Raw genomic sequence first — 18,408 nt, 5'->3', positions numbered from 1 at the left:
GACTTCCGGTACCGAACCCCGAGTCAAAGTGTCTCCTCTCCACTTGTCTGAATCCTGCAGAATATTGTAGCTTCCCTTGCCATGATCTGATCATCGTGTTCATGGAAATAACAACCATGCCGATGTTGACTGCACACCTGAAGCCTCGTTATTTAGTACTTGCTGAGTAGTTCGCATGCTTACGACACATTTCGACTACTTGTATTGATCTATGCCGCGTCTCGAGTCGCGCGATTTGCTTGGCAACCTGGCGTAACCCACGACGTCATATGAAGCCCTGAGGCGTATGAATTGGTGAAGTGTTATGGGAGGCAATATGCTATGCAGCGTTCATGTCTATGTTTTGATCGACTGCCTAACCTAGTAATCTATAGCAGGCATTCCACTACCGGTTGAGGGTTTTTTCCGTTGATTTATTTCTTACTTACATACATGGTTCGTGTTTCATTAATCTCCGTTATCCTGAATATAAGCCCACCCAGTTCATACCCCACAAAACGGGGCTTGGACTACTCGCTCCATCGACCTTTTGTGTTCATTCCAACAAATTTCTTCTTGTCCCTTAGGGAATTGTCTAGATAAATGCATTGTACAGCACAGTTGTGACAGCCACAATAAATCAGTCGATTGCTTACAAGGCATCTTTCGGTCATAGCCGTATGCATGTGAACCTGCTAACCGTCAGCGGTTTAATTATCACCACCAAACGTTGTCGAATACCCTTGCCACAATCCTATCACTACCACGCTAGCAGATCTTGTGTAGTCCAGCTTTGCCAGGTTTATCTAAATACTATGAAGAAATATAGCCGCATGATTGGACGTGCCCCCACAAGTATCTAGCACGTCATTTACGACAACATCTCTCACCAGATTTTGGTGTGTCACTGGCGACTTAGTTAGAGCTTTCGCGAGTCTCTGACTGGTGTAAGAGCAAACTTGGCGTCTCCGTTTATCTCTAAAATCTGTTAGAATGGACTCACCATAATGAGTCTGCCGTCTCGCCGCGCAAGTGTGAATTGCGTGCTAGGAGGCTGAACAAAAAAAACCGCGAGCCTGGTCTTTAGAGTTCCCTGCAGGGTACGGCTAGACTGAACTATTTCTGTGGGATCACTCCGTACGTACCACAGAGACCACATTTGCCAGGTTCGCGGATGCACTCACCTGGTACGTCGTACGTCGATCTCGCCGCTAGCTCGAGATCCTTTTAAACTCGCTGCTCTCCCTGAGCGAGACAATTGCCTAGAGCCTGCTTTCCAACAATTTGTCTATCTGGCTTATCGATCTGTCTCGTTGAATTACTACGGACGTTGAATCTAATCGTCTCCCAACCATCTCCAAGTATCAAGTATTTTCTGTGGGCTTCTTGGTTGCTTGCGTGTGGTGCATCAGATCTGCTCGTTCACGATTATCATCGCTCTTTCTAAGATGGCTTTCGACAATGTCTCAGATCCCCCAAAGGGCATCGCTGATGAGCGAGGTACTGCCTATGGTGCCGAGCCTGGAATCCCGCGAGGTAGAGCGGCGTGGTTTGGTGGAAAGGATGTCAAAATCGGACCGCGCATTGCGCCCGTGATTGCCCCTGTCGGCACCATCAGTGCCTCAGGCTCGACTAGTGATCTCAGCAGCGCCGACGAGATTCTATTAAAGCAAAAGGAGGACGAGGCAGGCTCGGCGATTCAATATCGTACTTGTAGTTGGCAAAAGGTTTGTCTCCAATTAAACAAGCAATTCCAAGAGGCTGCCCAGACGGCAGCCAAGGTCGTGGCATAACGCTAAACTCCGGATTTACAGACAGCCGCCCTCTTGTTCTCCGAATACATTTGCTTGGTATGCAGAATCCCACATTCAGGCCTATTTGCGTCGCTCCATGTTTCCAATACCTGCCTGATGGATCATGACAACGCGTCGCAACCTTTGTGACGTAATCACTAATGCTGCTCAGGCTATCATGAGTTTTCCATGGTCGTATAGCGTTCTTGGCCTTGTACCTGGGTAAGAACTGGTCCTGTTGACTGACACCTCTGGCGACGCATCATACTGACTATTGATAGACTTATCCTCACTGTTGTTCAAGCATTAATCGTGCTGTACACGTACGTATCTTGGAATCCATCGTTTTGATAGTACTAACGGTGTGGGTTCAGCTCAATCATATTATGGGAGTTTTGCTTGAGACATCCCGAGGTCCGTGACGTATGCGATATTGGCCAAATGCTCTTCTGGAACAAGAAATGGGCATGGTGGGCGACTGCCGTCATGTTCATCTTGAACAACACTTTCATCCAGGTAGTCACTCCTATTGATATTCTTAGATTCTCAAAACTGACAACAAAATCCACAAGGGTCTACACGTTCTTGTTGGTGCCAAGTATATTAACACCATGATTGGCTCTGGCGATCCTGGTGTATCTTGCCAGACCGTGTCTTTCGGAATCATTGTGGCCCTCATCTCTTGGATCTGTTCTCTCCCGCGAACGTTCGATATGCTCTCGAAGCTGGGAACTGCATCGGCCTTTTTTACCTTCGTCTCGGTCCTGCTCGCGACCATTTTTGCCGCTATCCAGGTCCATCCGGCTAAGTGGACCGCAGAACTTGGCGACCCTGTGGTTACCGCGATCCCTCTTGCAGGAACTACTTTCGTCAACGGATTGAACGCATTCCTGAACATCAGCTATACCTTCATCGGCCAGATCACTCTCCCAAGTTTCATCGCCGAAATGAAGGAGCCCAAGGATTTCCCCAAGGCTTTGTGGGCTTGCACCATCCTCGAGATCTTGGTGTTTAGTGTTGTGGGAGCCGTTGTATATGCTTACGTCGGTAACCAATACATTACTGCACCGGCATTTGGATCCCTTGATGAATTATATAAAAAGGTTTGTATATCCCTGTGGCAAATACGAGAGTCTTTGTTGGTTACATCGAAAATTCTAACGTGGTATAGGTCTCTTTCTCTTTCATGATTCCGACACTTATCTTCCTTGGTGTCCTTTACGCTTCCGTTTCGGCACGTTTCATCTTCTTCCGCCTATTCCAGAACTCGCGCCACAAGAACGACCACACGCTTGTGGGATGGGCCAGCTGGGCTGGTATTCTACTAGCTACATGGATCATGGCCTTCATTATTGCCAACGTTATCCCGTTCTTCTCCTCGCTTTTGTCCCTCATGTCTTCGTTGTTTGACTCATTCTTCGGTTTCATCTTTTGGGGAGTTGCCTATTTCCGCATGCGAAAGGCGGACGGGTCTGTCGCACTGGTGAAGGATCGATCCATCCGTGGATGGTTCGAAGGTATACTAAACATCGTGAGTAACTCTTAAATCACTAGAATCATCTTAAGTTGAAACCAGCCACTTACAACGACAGATTATCATTGCCACTGGTGTATTTTTCCTCACAGCAGGAACATATGCATCAGTTGAAGGAATTATTCAAGAGTTCGAGGCCGGAACTGTCGGAAGTGTGTTCCAGTGCACGAGTAATGGTCTCTAAATTACTATATTATGTACAAGGATGGATAAGTATATGGAAAGATCACGTGCAGGGTGGTGAGGCGTCAAAACGGAAATACCCAAAGGAAACATGGGAGGAAAGAAGTGATATTCCATAATTGCACGGGCGCTCAGATGGTTTAAAATATTTGCCACATTACTATGGAGCATAGCAATGGAAGGGGAGGCTCATAGAGTGAGCTCTTCATTATTGACCGCCTAGCGATGCATCCAGTAGATGCTGCTCCTAGACTGCGTGGAGATGAAGCATCTCTGCGCCTGACTTACCACATTGCTTCACGTCCTGGATACAACGATATACTCAGGCTAATAACGTCTAGACTCATAAGATACTAGGTACCAACAGTAATCAACCCTCAAGCCCGAGTCAACAGCCACCCACAAGTTGGCACCGAAGACGAAGCAGGCTATTGTTTTTCAAGATAAGCCCAAAGTGTATCACATGCACGGGTTGCCCCAAAAAGAAATTCCCCAACAAGAATATGGATATTGCTATATGAGTGTTTCTGAGTTTATGTTGAGAAGTATGTAATCACAGTCCAGTTGATTCCAGGACCAGACGTATGAGTTCAGCCAAGGGTGACTTGGTCCACCGAGGTTCGTCAGACTCAATATATACTGCGTTTTCCCACTGAACCCTGGCCCACAACTACCGTCGTTCCAGCTTGGGGAATTTCAGCTCTCCACTGACCATGCCGCGCGCCAAGCATAGTCTCTCGTCACGGCATTTGGAGACAACTGGTTGAGGTCAAGCAGACTAGTTTTCTTGCAACAGCTTGCTATTGAGTTTTGGTACGTTGCGAAATAGTTGACAGTATCGTGGGAGAACTTTGCCGAATGAGGTGACATACGTCTGGAAAGTGCACACCTATCTCGGCAGCCCTATCCATTTCGTATTGCACGACTTCCTAGAAGGGGCATAGTGAATATGGCTGTACACGTCTTTTAGCTAATAATATCATGCTGGACACGATGTAAAAGAGAAGTTGGAACATCTCCTCCCGCGTATAGGTCGACCTCACCCAGCCCAGACAGAGTCGCTCCCTTATGTGCTGCGACAGCGGCACACACTGGTGGTTTGTGGGTGTTTGAAAAGTGACTTTACGCTTCTAACCACTATAAAATGATGCTACGGACGCTCTGGGAGCAAGTCCTCAAAAACCAAGAGACTAATGGATATTGTATAACTTCGGCGATATACATTCAGCGATTTAACGGTCAAGTATAGTTTCGCCTGCCACGTTTGACATACAGTGCTGGCTGGCCTTCGAATTATGTTTCGTTCATTCATAAAAGCGTAGGAAGAAGAGTATCGGAACATCCAATTCTCCCGTCGTTGTGATCTTTCGTCGGCAGCCCTGATGTTACTAACCCATAGCTTTCCTGTGGATTCTACGGAGAACCGGCGGGACCTGGAAAAGTACATGTAAACATCTGCCGGAATGGTTGAAAGAATCAACTGAGTAGTCTTCGCATATGCGCCGACTGAATATCGGCTCAGGTCCGGGAGCCTGTAGCCGTCGGAGTATACCCCGCAGAATGCTGCAGATGATCGGTGAGCCCCGCCCGAGGCCTTCAACTCCCCTTGACTCCCCATTCGTTCAGTAATTACCCCACTGAACTTCAATGCCACGTGGGATTGATGCAGCTCCTATACTGTGTAACTGTAGACTTTCCTTGTGTCTCACGTCAAAGCTCTAATACACTTCGCATGCGTCATTCTTACTGGTCTGCAGTCCTCAAATACCGAATTTCCGGGTCTACCGACGGAAGATGGCAGAAAAAGTCCCATAATCCCCACAACTCTTAAGCTCGAGGCAGTTTTAGATCCGGGAACTCGACGAAACGCCCCTCCCGAAGACATTTTGAGGCTGACCGGTTCCGAAAACGGAGGGGCGAATCGGTCGAGTGCCGAAGCATAAAATGAAGGCTCGGCGTTCCTATCTTGGCGCGATCATGTATTCGTATGCTAGTATCGAAACGTCCTTCCAAGTTTCTGTTCTCACCTTTCCTTATTCCTCCACCGATCTAGAGCAAAATGGTAGCCGCACAAGCTAAGGGGGCTGCAAGGCTTCGGGAGTTCCTCGCCAATCCAGACCAGATTGTGATTGCTCCGGGTGTTCATGATGGTCTCACTGCACGAATGGCACTGAGTGTCGGGTTTGACGCCCTTTACATGGTCAGTCTATAGATTCTGGACCACAAGTCCAGCGAAGCTAACATGCGAGTAGACCGGTGCCGGTACTGCAGTTTCGCGGCTCGGCCAACCGGACCTCGGCCTCACAACAGTCGACGACATGGCCACCAACGCCGGCATGATCGCCGGGCTGGACCGTGACGTGCCGGTCATCGCAGACGCAGACACGGGCTTTGGCGGACCCCTCATGGTGGCCCGCACGACGGAGAAGTACATCCTGCAGGGAGTTGCCGGATTCCATATCGAGGACCAGGTCACTACAAAGCGCTGCGGTCATCTGCTCGGGAAGGAGCTGGTTGACGTCGACACATACGCGGCAAGAATCAAGGCTGCTGCACATGTTCGTGAGCGGATGGGTCAGGATATCGTCATCATCGCACGGACGGACGCATTGCAATCGTACGGCTACGATGATGCCATCACGAGACTCAAGGCTGCTGTGGCTGCAGGTGCCGATGTTGCGTTCCTGGAGGGCATGACTAGCAAGGAGCAGATGTCGCAGGTCATCAAGGAGCTAGCACCTACGCCGTGCTTCTTGAATATGGTCGGTGGTGGCGTCACGCCGCTCATCAACGCGAGGGAGGCGAAGGAGCTTGGCTTCAAGATTGTTATCTGGCCCATGGTTGGTATGACTTCAGTGTATCTGGCGACAAGGGACATGTGCAAGGAATTGAAGGAGACTGGTGAGATCAAGGACCGACACGCGCCAGATGGAAAGATTGACGGAGGCGTACGGGATGTGTTTGAAATCTGCGGTCTGACGAAATGCAGCGAGTTTGATAAGATAGTGGGTGGTACGAGTTTTGCAAAGGGTGTATAAGCGATATTTGTTACAATTGAGATACCATAATAAAGTAAAACATTTGAAGGAAGCAAAGGTATTGGCACCTTTATGCATCCATACTTGGACCAAATCCCCTGTTTGCAGATCATGGTGAATGAAGGCCAAGCCTCAAGTCCGGCACTACATCGTCATGTTGGCTGACATCAGCACTTATGACTGGCAAGACTAAATGCCTCAATGCTCTTGCTGAACTTCCATCCTCCAGCTTGTTCAGTAGTGAGCGGATTTCGTCCAACTGAGGCAGCAAACCACCCGCCTCCCTACTATGCAAACTCTTGAGATCTCTAATTGAAAAGACTTGCTCTCTTTCCGGGAGGGGACGTTGCCTCTCAAACAGAAGAGTTTCTGCCGTTATTGCTGGCTCTTTCCAAACGCCACCGATTCGCTCGTTGCTGTACGCGACCAAGTTGTCCCGCCGCAGCACAACAACTTGGTCAACGACGAGGGCTGCGTCGACAAATTGTGCCGCTTCAACAAGTCCGTTGAGCGATTCATCGTGCACCCTCCTCGGCGTCAAACGAACCGGCAAACCTCGAGATCCTGCTTCCGGCAGGCGCTCGTAGAAGCGTGTCAGAATGCCGAGACGGCTCAGCGCCGCAGGGACGGCCATGATGGCCACTTCCACACGATATCTACCATGGTGAAACGCTTGTGCCAGGTCTGCGAAATCCTGTGGGTGTCTACAGGCAGACTCGACCAGAACGTCGATACGCCTTTCAATTGCATAAGCAGCTGCCATGGAAAGCCACCTGCGTGCGTCCGTGCCCGTCGCGGGGGACGCCAACGCAGGTCTTTCTGCAAGTAGGCGAGAGTATCCAGGGTGGTAGGTCTTGTATGTGTCGGCTATGAAGTGGGCTGGCTCGCCGCGTCGGGCTCGGATGACTTCCTTGATCGCGGGTGCCGTGAGAGTCTTCCCGGCGCCAGTCTGTCCAACCACAAAGACGGCGAGCGGTGTTTCTCGGCATATATGACTCGACCTCTGCTCCTCGAACCGTTTCAATTCTTCGGGGACAATCTGCTGCTCGAAGATCTTTGTAGAGTCGGTGTCATTGAGCGTGAAGATGCTGAGATCATTCCCAGCCATTGCAGTTGTCTCCAGAATCACACTCAGGTGATCACGCGCAGATACCAAAGAGTTTCGCACCCAAGTTTATTAGAAATAGCTACGTCGTATGAAGATTTGTAGTTGCAATGTCCACGGCGCTGATTGAGCGAATTTTGTGCTGCTATGATCGGACATGGTATCTGTATCGGAAGGTGAGATGAGGGGTGAAAATGACTAATTGAGATTGACTGATGTATTTGGATGTAACTTCAAACTGAACTGCCAATCGAGCCTTGTGATGAAATTCGCAACTTTGTTTCAAACTGGAGTATTAATCCTGGGCGTCAATTTCGCGAATAGACGGCATCAAACCTGCTGTAGCGTGTATGCTTGACATCATTATCTGGAAGTAAAGTGACAGTCAAACGGCTCTCCATGCACGCTCACACTTTTATCACGGAACAAAGAGTTTATATGACCCGCTAGTGTCTTGCAAAGAATGCTCATCGTTGAGAAACAAAGGGCATTGTGGTATGCTAGAACAAAGCTAATATTGATGTATATAAGGATTTCTTTTTCTCGCCTAGGAATATCGAAATGGCCATGTACACGCAGGAAAATATTTCACTCGAGAGGCACTCCACGACAACGAAAACTCGCAGAGCTCCACATCATTATGCCGAAATCACCCTCCCACAGCGTCTATCGGGCTATTTCAGCCTTCAAGGCGGCCCAGTGCGACCTCCTCGTCGGCTATATCCAGTATCCATGCAGGCACGAGTTCAACACCCTGCTGGACTACTCTCAGGGGCGCAAGGGCGAGCGGAACCATGACGAGCACCAGTGCCCAAAATGTGCCGAGAAAGGTACGTGCCTCATTTGTCTGCAGGCCTGGGATGCTGAGCAGACGGATAGCTGTCCGAGTTGTGATACGTTATTCGTGCGTGATTCGCTCTACGCACGTGTTGTAAAACTCCATGCGAACGGGTTGTCAATCAAGGATGATAAGCCTATACGCTTCAGGATGCAGATAAATGAACAGTTGCGACTTAGGTCGTCGCGCCTGCAGAGTACTCGCAGTCATGATTCGTAGGATGAAAACAGTTGTTCGCAGTAACCCATCACCGATGGTTGCTTGGTATTCATTATGAGCTTTTGAACCTTTCAATGCTGTCCATCGGCTCGGCTCTGTGAATTAAATACTGATATACAGCTTTGCCGGAAAGTACACTCTTTTCTTTGTACAGGAATACTCCACCCAGTTGCCCGTCTTATTATGCTCGTGTTTCATGTGAGTGATTTAGCTCGAATGTGTGCTCCGAAGCCCATGACAGCATCTCCTCCTGCAGGGGAAGTCTCTACCGTCCTCTTTGGTGTTCTCATTGGCGTAGGTCGACTCCGGGTCGGTGGACCTTGTGGTCGTGGTCCTACAACTTCTCCTCCCTTGGAGGCGGGGCATGAGAGCCAGAAACCTCCATAGGATTGTGCTTGTTCTGGCGGTGGCGCATGAATTCGCCCTTCTCTTCCAGAATATTGCCAAGAGACGTCGTACCCTGAGACCTCTATGGAAAATTGATTAGCATGTGGGTTTTAAGACTTCGTAGTTGATTGACTTCGTACAATACCTCCAACATCACTGATGACAGGCTTAGCCTTCTTGGAAATCTCCTCCTAGGGTAGTATCTGCGCCTAGTGGCGAGGTATAGTCGACTAAACGTTGTCGAGTATGAATATTCGGGAAAGCATGGTAACACGTGTTGTGGTGGTTGATGCTGGTGATGTTGGTGTTGTTGGCGAGTAAGGTTTAAAAGGACATGTTTGTTCCAATTAAGAGTTGCCCATCTTTGCATAAGCCAGTCTGTCTTTTCTGTGACGGACCGAGAATGTCTCATGCCATCGAACGGGTGCCTGTAATCAGGCATTTGATACACATTCAACCAGTTTTCACCTTAATCCAAGCCTTTCTACCTTTTAGACAGCCACTTATGTAGCAAAAAGTAATCAGACAATTTAAACATCACTTGAGATTTCCTTTTCAGATGGGACTATTCTGCAAATATTGACTAAGTGTTTTATCATGATGGCAGCATACCATGCGTCTCCCACTTCTTTCTAACTGCAAATCATCGTATCATGTATTGTTACTACTGAAGCTCCTCAACAGCCTCGTTTCCTGGATCGTTGTATTATTGAAGGATATAACACTCGTAACCAGGCACACTTTAGATCTGTTATCTCCCCGATGTGTGCTCATATCTTTTGACAACCAAATATGGGCATCTTCATCCGTGTTAGGTTCGCACCTCGAGTATTCTCGCCTTAAGTATTTGATACCACGAACAGGCGTGTAGTATACACAAGCCAAACTTGTTAATACCTACTATGTGGTGAAGTCGCAGTGAGGCTGAAGTAAGGGGTTGTATGGTGAAAAGATGGTCAAACGAACGCTCACTGCATAGTGAGAGTAAGTAGTTTCGTCAAGAGTAATCCACAAGCAGAAAATCGCCGTGCTCAGCTTTGATGCAGATTTTCTTGGTCGCTCGAACCTTTACCAAAAGTAGCTTTCCGTCGCTTGCCGTTTTTCGAGCTTGCCCCGACAGCACCTTTGGACAAGGGAAAGTATAACGAGACTTTCAGTGGGTCATCCTCTTCAAGATCTTCGAAAGATCGTTTCAAAAGGGGAGCGGAGCTGGAAAGAGCAGGATGAAATGATTGTAGCCATGCGGGTCGCCGCGGTTTCGAAAGATACGCCTCGTCAAGGACATTAGGCAGCATTTCAATAGGTGGTGTTGTGGTATGTGCAGGTTTCCAAAAGAAGTTACGTATCTCCCTCCAGCTCTCTTCGCGTCGCTTGTCTACGCAAATCCATTTGTGTTTTCGTGCTTGTGAAGCCGTCATTCGTGAGTTTGGGTCGACGGCGAGACACCGTCGTATGAAGTCTTGTCCTTTTGTGCTGATAGGTGTTTTCAAAGTGGGTGAGCCAAACAACTCCTGCAGTTTGCGATCGAGTTCTTTTTGAGACATGTCGCCGAGCTGGGTTTCTCTCGCTGCCGGTATCATTACAGTCAGCGTGGTCATGCCAATTGCGAAAATATCGACAGATTTCCCATGGGCCACGTTGCTGTTATGGTTGGCGCGCAGCTCACTAACGAGATTCTAGTAAGCAGGCAGAAGCTCGATGAAATGTAGAATGAGACTTACGGGGCTTGATACATGTCTGTTCCGACAACAGACGTCATGCGGCCCCATGTGGTTGCTTTGGAATGACCTAGATCACCAATAATTACTCGTGTTTTAATGCCGGGTCCACTGGCGAGCAAAATATTCTCCGGCTTGATATCTCTGTGGGCGAGGTCGCGTTTGTCGTGTAAGTAATAGACGCACTTGACGATCTGGTGTGCGACGAATTTGGCCTCCTTCTCGCTTAAAGGCTCAGAAGCCAGCTTGGAGAAGAGGTCACCTCCAGTGGCTAGTTCCGTGAATAAGTAGATGGTATGTACGGATCGAAACGCGTATTCAAAGCTGAGGAGACCAGGCTAAAACGGTGAGTACTATGGATGTAAAAATCTTGGGCTCATGGTATACCTGTCTGGTTTTGGCAAGAACATCAACCTCGCGAAGATGGTTCTGTTCTTCCCGAGCGCCAGCTGGGTCGAGATCCATAATCTTGCATGCAAGTTGTTTTCCACAATTCACATCAACTGCCAAGTGGATCGTTCCCTGGTTCCCATGACCAAGGATTTGATCAGTGATGATGTAGCGATTGCGGAATAGCTGCAAAATCGTGAATATCCCACTTCATTGTCAGAGGCAGAGACAAACCTTGGCTTCCTCATATTGAATATCCTTAAGTGGTGAACTCTTAGGATTAAACAATGATATCTCAAACTCCCAGTAAGGCTCGATTTTGATGATGTCGCCATCGCTTAGCAGGTGCCCTGGGCTCGGTTGGCGAGACTTTGAGCTTATGGACCGACCGTTGACGAAAATGCCATTCAAAGACTGGAGATCGCGTACGTAGACCATCGGCGATTGGTTGCTCCCTTCTTCAAAGACGACATTGTAGAGCTGAAAGTGCTTCCAGGATATCATAGGATGGTCCAGGCAGATGAGACTACCATATTCCAGCAGAGGCCTTAGAAAAATGCGAAGGACTGAACTCACTCAATGTTTTTTTCAGAGCTGCGGCCAACAGTGAACGATGTACTAGGAAATATGTCGAATACGTGCCCGAACGGAATGTTTACTCGTGTGTAACTATTGCCAGCCTTGCTCCAGTGATAGAAGTCTTCTCCTGAGTAGCATTCAAACCATCAGAAATAAACGCTGCATGAAAGCGACGATGTAAGATAATGGATACCACTTACCTGGCCGACCACAACCTGGTACTGAATTTCCAACTGTTCGGAATTGGATTTGTCCGAGAGGCTTTTCGGTAGATCCTTCGGCCATGCTTGTGGCGGTGTTCAGCATGGGTGAATTGTGAAGATATTCTTGGTATGGCAAATTGCACCAAGGAGCTCGATGTGGAATGATTGTAATAAAATAGATACCTCGAAATGTTGGCGAGTAATACTTGCGTGGCTTATGGGACACATCATCTACAGATATCTGTAACGATTTACCGCTCGGCCAAAATCAGCACACGACAGAAATGATCAATTGATTGTACAGCGACAGCGTCTCGAACATATGTAACAAGAGTTTCTTGAGGGCAGCTGTTGCCACGATGCCATAATGGCTGCCAGAAGGTTCAAAAATTACGAAACGGAAGTTACGACTGTCCTATGCAACCTAAGACCTGATGTCTTCTCTGCTTGTGCCAAACCCGGCATCAGAGGCCAGACTTAGCAGTACACTCGGATTAGAAGACAATATATAGGTTGGCAAAACTGTAGCAAGATCATAGTAGGCCATTGTTGAGGATACACGCTTTCTCCGAGCGAGTATAATCTCTACAGTAAATATACTATTTGCTACAGAGTATACGAACTTCCAGATGCGCGCAGTAGAGTGGTCTATTGTATCTGGCAGTCATGCATGGACATGGTCATGGACGAGACCGTCGGCCAAGTCAAGCCGAGTCCGCCGGAACCGACCATAATAGGAAGCTACCTCAGCTTAATCAATGGCCTACGTAGACTATGCAATGCACATGGAGTATACTAAACGCCAACGCACGGACCACATTTGTATGTTGTCACCGCCTAGTAGGGCAAATGCCCTGCGACCGAAATTCTGCCGCTGCGGGCAGCTCAATGGGTTTCATCATCAAAGTTCCAAGCTCAGAGCTCCCCCTCCTCACAACAATCTTCTTCACCATCAACCTCATCAAGAACATTTGGTAAGCTGCACCCGCACCGCCCGCACAAGCTATTCACCAAGTCGGCGAACGGCTTGTACGAGGCAATTGTCGCTTGCCACGAAGATGTGTAGCTTCCTCTTGGCCCAAAACACCTGACGGCCCATTTCGCAGTCGAGTGCTTTGGTCAATTGGAGCTCCATCCGGGCATTCCACCGTGGCAACAACTGCTAACATGTCTTCGCTCCGTAGGTCAAGATGAGAGCCAAGTGGAGAAAGAAGCGTGTTAGACGTCTCAAGCGTAAGAGAAGAAAGATGAGAGCTCGCAGGTAAGTTACTGCTCATTGGGGCGCTCCCAACAAGGTTGCTCGGAACGCGATTTCTGACTCTATTTCCCGTTCAGCAAGTAAACGCCTCGCCGTCACTCGATCTCGGTCGCCTTTGAGTGAGCACTTCGCAGTTTTCTCACAGCATCCGTCATGAAACGTCTCAGACCAACACCAGGAGATGTCGCCTATAGCTATCTTTCGACAAGGCATCTACGTCACACGACAAGGATGTCGGAATTGGGGGACCACGTTGAAGGGCACAGGCCCCTGGAATTGGCATGATTGGATTGGGCTCTATTGAAGGACAGACTGGACAAACTTTCATCGAGTGAAAGGAATGGAGGTGCCTACTTCTGCGCCGCCAATTTTTCGCAAGTAGCAATACTGCAAAGAAAGCATTGCAGATCGGAACCATAGGATGGGATTTGTTGCTGAGCAGTCAATTGACAATACCTGCTTCTGTGATGGTGTGTCTTGTCTCGTAATTTTGCACATTGCATGATGTGAACTCGTGATTGATCAGGGTCATCAGTCTGTGTGACTATGTGGTGCTGTGACTATGACGAAATTGTTGTGCCCCGCGATGAGCTGGGTGGCCCACCAGAGCTCGGTACATATTCGCACAGCATCCAGTCATCCACGCCACGGCTGAGAAGGCCACACGAGCAGATTGTGACGGCAATGGTTGCATGAATTGTGTGTGGGCCTATGAGAGTTGTTCCCAAGTCTTTTTCTCGCCATTCGGCATCACTTGTCGTGCAGATCTCCCAGGGTCTTTCTTTTGTTTGTTTGAGTTGATCCAAGTGAAGCTCTCCAGAGCTCTATTTTAGTGGGACTCTGCGCTCACCGCCCAGCACCCGCTAGCCTAGAAACCCTGCAGGCTGGCAGTAAAAAAAAGTTCAAGCGACAGCGACCTTGTCGATTGGTGACAGTTTCATGTGACAACGACTTGCAACTGACCATTTCTCTCGGACCTCACCTCACCAGCAACAACGGAAAAGAAAAAAATGGGAGCCGGCAGCGAGAAGAAGAGAAAGAGAGCCGAGGATGGCTCCTCAAAGGCGAGGAAGAAGGTCACCGTCCAAGCACCATTACAGCCTCAGTCCATAAAGGTCGCCTCGGTCACATCAGTGAGGACATGCCCACCGGTCATCGGTACGGAACTTCCTAGCCCACACTCTACGCCACACGTGTGCTCATATCTATAGCAACGGCCCCCGGTCTCGTTCTCCCCGAATCTGTACAGTTCCAAGCCTACTCAAAGCCCGAGGCTGCCGCGCCCAAGAAGTCCAAGAAGACAGCCCCCCCTCCAGCAAGTCTGGTGCTTCATTCCTCTTCGCATAGGACACTGGATTACACGGCCAAGGAGGATGGCCCGAGTGGTTGCGAAACACATCTCAAACACTACATCGGCGTCTTCGACCCCAAGACTGGCCAATTATCAGTCATGGAAGCCAAGAAGATGGCAGTGAGAGGTCTTGTCCGTGCCCAACAGGCGCCGGAGGACGACATTGCTGATAGAGCAGCGCCCAAGGTTCGTCTCGCTCTTGTGCTTTTTCCCTGCCTGGCTCGGAACTAACCAACATAGTCCATGATGGAGCTACGGAACGACCTGGGCGAAGCATTCGGAACGAAGAAGGCACGAAAGGCCATTGCTGCCATAACGGAAAACGCCATCGCGCCAGAAAAGGCCATCATGGATGTTGGCGGCAACCCGCGAAAGCTCGACTCCACAGCAAAGGCCATGCTGGAGTCCATCCACGAGTCCACCAAGGGAATGGCGACCAGGGAGGAGCTGCAAGCTGCTGTCGATCAGGCCAAGCCCGTACCGCCCGGAAACTTCAACGCGACCGAGATCCAAGACGTCTACAAGCCCGAGCAGATGATCGGCCGCGACACGCTGGAGTTGGTTGCCATCAAGGATTGGCAAGACTCGGCCAGGACGCAGGAGTCTATGCAGTTGCCCTACCAGTTCATTTCACAGAATATGTACGCCATCGCCGAGGGCCCGCAGCCGGTTCAGCGGCTCAGAGTACTGCGCTATCTCAGCTACCTGATCACCTTCGTCAAGAGCGCCAAGGAGAAGGGCAGGGGCGTCCTGAAAGTACCGCAGAAGCAAAAGTTGGAGGAGGCCATGCAGGCACCCTCGCCGGTCATCGAGAACATAAGGAGAAAGTTCTCGCTGAACGGCGAGATCAGAAAGTTCCACAAGGACCTGCTCATGACATACTGCTGCGCGCTCGCAGCAATCCTGATGAACTACGAGTTCGAGACGAGCGCCCTGAGACACGATCTGGGCCTAGACGAGAGGCAATTTGCACAGTACTGGAAGGAGATTGGCGGCAAGGTGGCAAATCCCGTTGGCAAAATCAAGGGCACGAGGATGCAGGTCGCAAAGCTCGCCCTGCCGCTCGAGTTTCCTCAAGTCAGAATGCCCCTGCGCCGAAGGTAACATGCCGGTCCGTAGGGAGGAGCATTTTGGGGGTTTGGGGGGGGGGGGGGGGGGGGGGGGGGGGGGAGTAGAGGAGTCACGTAAACTATTAGCATCACGCACGAGGAACTGCCCGAGTGTTCCTTGCAGCATCTGGCCGGATTGATATAGATCAAAGAGCATTGCTTTGTGCTCCCGCAAAAGCGTCGGGGACGAATGAAAGAACATTACAAGTACTCGTACCGTGTTAGTATTTTGTGCTGGTGTACTCGAGCCTCCTCGTCCTACACGGGGCGTCTCGTAGAGATAGCCGGCTCTTCACGTCCCCATGCCATCGTCCACGACATGACAGCATTCACCCCATAGTATTACACCCTCGTTTGCACCCGGGTCCTCGGTCCGGTCCAGGCGTAGGCTAGGAATACTGACTGGCGTTTCTGGTGTACCAAACAAAAATACGTTTGTTACGTGTGGCCGAGGTCCACTCCAACGGGCACATCTTTTCGATCTCTTCACGGAGAGCCAGATCACAGCGGTGAGCGGGCAAGACCTCACCATCAAGGGCAGAGGCACTATGGCCGGCAAAGTCATCGTCAAGCCGGGATCGGGGTACTTGGCATGCTTTATTTGTAGCGGGTCGGTACAACGCCGGGCACGTCCGGGGGGTGGCTCCGTCATATTACCTACGGATGAGGGCCATATCTCGGGCCTTGTTTGCAGTGTGTAGCTAGCTGTTCAGAAACTTCTAAACGATACCGGGCTGTAATTGGGAGAAAGGAAGGGCTCGGCTCCAAGCAAATGCATTGCGCATTGGTCAAGAGGAGCTGCGGCGAAACGTGTGATTATAAATTAAATTTCTTTTTACTCGGTTTCATTGCATGCATCAGTGCTTTATTTTGACCCCTCATCATTCGTATTTCTACAGCCCCAATACCCTACTTTCAAATGCCCGGCAGTCCAACGACTGTTCTCAACGCAGGAACCCAACGGGGGAGGTAATAGACGGGATATACACCGATCAAGGCAGTGAGAAACCCAGTAAGCTAGAGACTTTTGTCAGTATTCATGCACAAGAAATTCGTGGCCAAGGAGTACCTTACCTTCTCAAACCAAGTATGGAAGTAAATAGCCGTCATCAAGAGCATCCAGAGGGACAGTCCAATAATGACGAGCGCGAACTTGGTAGCAACTGCCAAGCTCTTCTCTTCCTTCGTAGGGCGCTCGCTCCCCTCGACCTCAACGCCGGCGCCCTTTACAGCACCATCGTTCATAACGACGCATCTCTCCTCCCTGTGGCCCCGGTAAGCACCAGACCTGACAATGACCCAGCCTACCTCCTGCAGCAAAAAAAAGCTGCCCAGGACGAGGAGGAAGACATGTCCGCTGATATCATGACCGCCGCTCCACCTGCCGCCAGACGCCTTGCACGCGACAGCTGTGAACACGTCGTTCTTGTCCGGGTTGCCCTCAAAGACAGCCGTCTCCGCCATCTCGCACTTGCCGCCCGTGAAGCGGAAACCCCTGTCAATGAGCGCAGGGCCGAAGCACCACTGCGTGACAAGCACCCACCAGGCGGTGATTGCGGCCCATCGGATGGTAGCCTTGATCTTCCGGGAAGTCGACCCCAGGGCGGGGTGGCTGAGGAGGAAGACAACAAAGGCGATAGTGATCCAAGCCCAGCCGCGCTTGACAAAGAGTATGTTGAACAGATTGTTCTTGCGAGCGAAGTAGGAAGGGGCGCTTGTTTGCACGTGAGATTGGCCCGTGAAGTCGTAGGGCGATGCGCGTATCTCGGGCGATATGACGCTGAAGATGGTGCCAAAAATCAGGAGAACCGGGTACAGGAGCAGGAGGAAGGATTCGAGAGGCGTAGGAAGGTGAGGTGGTGTTCGTGCCGTCGCGGCCGAGGTCGAGGAGGAGAAGGAGGATGAGGAGGAGGAGGAGGGGGCGCGAGGAGAGTCAGGACCATTGCTTGCGGCCGCCATCGTGTCGATGGGCCGCGACCTCAACGATCTTGTATTATTTGCCATGGGAAGTTGGGAGTATCATGCGACAGACAGCTGCCGTTGCCTTTGCTAGGTATGCAGACGTGGAATGGGGAAGAAAAAGAAAGTAGCCTGAGCTAGCCCTCGCTGACCAAAAGGCCACTTTATCTACAGAGACGAAATAGCTGCGTCAGTGTTAGAGAAAGCAAATCGACGAAGCTCGCCAAGCTTCTGGTTGAATTTCGTTCAATCGCTTGATGACGTTGGAGGCAGTCACTAGGCAGGCTAGGTTCACTAATTGCAGCCGCCCCCCCGAACGAACCCCTGCCGGCCCCTGCCCTCCCCCCACCACATGTCACATGGGAGTTTTGCGCATTGCCGACAATTGCTCAAACTCTGTTGCTGTGATAGCAGCTCACGAGCTGGGTTCCAAGATAGCTTCCTTTGTCAATTAAGAGTGCGTATCCAAGGAAGAACATATTACTTTTAAACGTTCTCATGTCGATTTTTTCATGTATGGAAAACACAGGAAAGTACAGGAAAACACGGGCGACTTCACCATCTCAAACACGGTTCGTAGTTAAGGATTTAGCTTCGTATTAATACTAGCTATTCACCGTGACTCTGTCTGGTGCATCCGTATCGTTGTCATGCCTAGAGCAGACCGGGTATATTTATGCAAGTCAACTACCTTCCCTCCATGGTCTTTTTGTGTGTACAACCGAAAACGCCTCCGCCAGACCACAGCCTTGGTCATAAATGCGA

At 50.0% G+C, this 18,408-nt stretch overlaps 6 protein-coding genes across 6 annotated transcripts; 3 read left to right on the top strand and 3 right to left on the bottom strand.

The window, feature by feature from the left end:
* The first annotated feature begins 1,283 nt into the window (after positions 1 to 1,283).
* Positions 1,284 to 3,766, top strand: BKA67DRAFT_277933 (amino-acid permease). The gene is made up of 8 exons (XM_046095930.1): positions 1,284 to 1,706; positions 1,794 to 1,829; positions 1,945 to 1,994; positions 2,054 to 2,095; positions 2,147 to 2,288; positions 2,345 to 2,875; positions 2,944 to 3,303; positions 3,365 to 3,766. The coding sequence occupies exons 1-8, from the start codon at positions 1,428 to 1,430 to the stop codon at positions 3,488 to 3,490; spliced, it is 1,566 nt and encodes a 521-aa protein (XP_045958674.1). The 5' UTR covers positions 1,284 to 1,427; the 3' UTR covers positions 3,491 to 3,766.
* A 1,388-nt stretch (positions 3,767 to 5,154) lies between these two features.
* On the top strand, positions 5,155 to 6,615 carry BKA67DRAFT_646130 (Phosphoenolpyruvate/pyruvate domain-containing protein). The gene is made up of 2 exons (XM_046105904.1): positions 5,155 to 5,689; positions 5,742 to 6,615. Exons 1-2 carry the CDS (start codon positions 5,549 to 5,551, stop codon positions 6,525 to 6,527), a joined length of 927 nt encoding a protein of 308 aa, XP_045958673.1. The 5' UTR covers positions 5,155 to 5,548; the 3' UTR covers positions 6,528 to 6,615.
* A 7-nt stretch (positions 6,616 to 6,622) lies between these two features.
* BKA67DRAFT_646129 (zeta toxin-domain-containing protein) lies at positions 6,623 to 7,905 on the bottom strand. Its single transcript, XM_046105903.1, has one exon. The coding sequence runs from the start codon at positions 7,633 to 7,635 to the stop codon at positions 6,637 to 6,639; it is 999 nt and encodes a 332-aa protein (XP_045958672.1). The 5' UTR covers positions 7,636 to 7,905; the 3' UTR covers positions 6,623 to 6,636.
* A 2,202-nt stretch (positions 7,906 to 10,107) lies between these two features.
* BKA67DRAFT_535722 (kinase-like domain-containing protein) lies at positions 10,108 to 12,048 on the bottom strand (the record flags this gene model as incomplete). Its single annotated transcript, XM_046100055.1, has 6 exons — positions 10,108 to 10,741; positions 10,798 to 11,132; positions 11,182 to 11,370; positions 11,419 to 11,710; positions 11,761 to 11,890; positions 11,964 to 12,048. The coding sequence occupies 6 exons, from the start codon at positions 12,046 to 12,048 to the stop codon at positions 10,108 to 10,110; spliced, it is 1,665 nt and encodes a 554-aa protein (XP_045958671.1).
* A 1,776-nt stretch (positions 12,049 to 13,824) lies between these two features.
* On the top strand, positions 13,825 to 15,719 carry BKA67DRAFT_564968 (RNA polymerase I associated factor, A49-like protein). Its single transcript, XM_046102788.1, has 3 exons — positions 13,825 to 14,382; positions 14,436 to 14,761; positions 14,816 to 15,719. The coding sequence occupies exons 1-3, from the start codon at positions 14,235 to 14,237 to the stop codon at positions 15,677 to 15,679; spliced, it is 1,338 nt and encodes a 445-aa protein (XP_045958670.1). The 5' UTR covers positions 13,825 to 14,234; the 3' UTR covers positions 15,680 to 15,719.
* A 764-nt stretch (positions 15,720 to 16,483) lies between these two features.
* On the bottom strand, positions 16,484 to 17,897 carry BKA67DRAFT_564963 (inositol phospholipid synthesis and fat-storage-inducing TM-domain-containing protein). Its single transcript, XM_046102787.1, has 2 exons — positions 16,759 to 17,897; positions 16,484 to 16,701 (listed from the first exon to the last, which is right to left on the bottom strand). Exons 1-2 carry the CDS (start codon positions 17,686 to 17,688, stop codon positions 16,600 to 16,602), a joined length of 1,032 nt encoding a protein of 343 aa, XP_045958669.1. The 5' UTR covers positions 17,689 to 17,897; the 3' UTR covers positions 16,484 to 16,599.
* Between the last annotated feature and the right edge of the window lie 511 nt (positions 17,898 to 18,408).

Source organism: Truncatella angustata (genome assembly GCF_020726525.1).
Source record: "Truncatella angustata strain MPI-SDFR-AT-0073 chromosome Unknown BKA67scaffold_4, whole genome shotgun sequence".
Taxonomy (NCBI): domain Eukaryota; kingdom Fungi; phylum Ascomycota; class Sordariomycetes; order Amphisphaeriales; family Sporocadaceae; genus Truncatella; species Truncatella angustata.
This window is presented reverse-complemented; position numbering and strand designations above follow the sequence as displayed.

Bases quoted from the DNA above. Each gene is read 5' to 3' on its own strand.
- BKA67DRAFT_277933 (XM_046095930.1), top strand. From the start codon at position 1,428: ATGGCTTTCGACAATGTCTCAGATCCCCCAAAGGGCATCGCTGATGAG. The intron at 1,995-2,053 runs GTAAGAACTGGT...GACTATTGATAG, and splicing joins GTTCTTGGCCTTGTACCTGG to ACTTATCCTCACTGTTGTTC. The intron at 2,096-2,146 runs GTACGTATCTTG...GTGTGGGTTCAG, and splicing joins GCATTAATCGTGCTGTACAC to CTCAATCATATTATGGGAGT.
- BKA67DRAFT_564968 (XM_046102788.1), top strand. From the start codon at position 14,235: ATGGGAGCCGGCAGCGAGAAGAAGAGAAAGAGAGCCGAGGATGGCTCC. The intron at 14,383-14,435 runs GTACGGAACTTC...TCATATCTATAG, and splicing joins GACATGCCCACCGGTCATCG to CAACGGCCCCCGGTCTCGTT. The intron at 14,762-14,815 runs GTTCGTCTCGCT...TAACCAACATAG, and splicing joins CTGATAGAGCAGCGCCCAAG to TCCATGATGGAGCTACGGAA.
- BKA67DRAFT_646130 (XM_046105904.1), top strand. From the start codon at position 5,549: ATGGTAGCCGCACAAGCTAAGGGGGCTGCAAGGCTTCGGGAGTTCCTC. The intron at 5,690-5,741 runs GTCAGTCTATAG...ACATGCGAGTAG, and splicing joins GGTTTGACGCCCTTTACATG to ACCGGTGCCGGTACTGCAGT.
- BKA67DRAFT_646129 (XM_046105903.1), bottom strand. From the start codon at position 7,635: ATGGCTGGGAATGATCTCAGCATCTTCACGCTCAATGACACCGACTCT.
- BKA67DRAFT_564963 (XM_046102787.1), bottom strand. From the start codon at position 17,688: ATGGCAAATAATACAAGATCGTTGAGGTCGCGGCCCATCGACACGATG. The intron at 16,702-16,758 runs GTAAGGTACTCC...AAAAGTCTCTAG, and splicing joins TCCATACTTGGTTTGAGAAG to CTTACTGGGTTTCTCACTGC.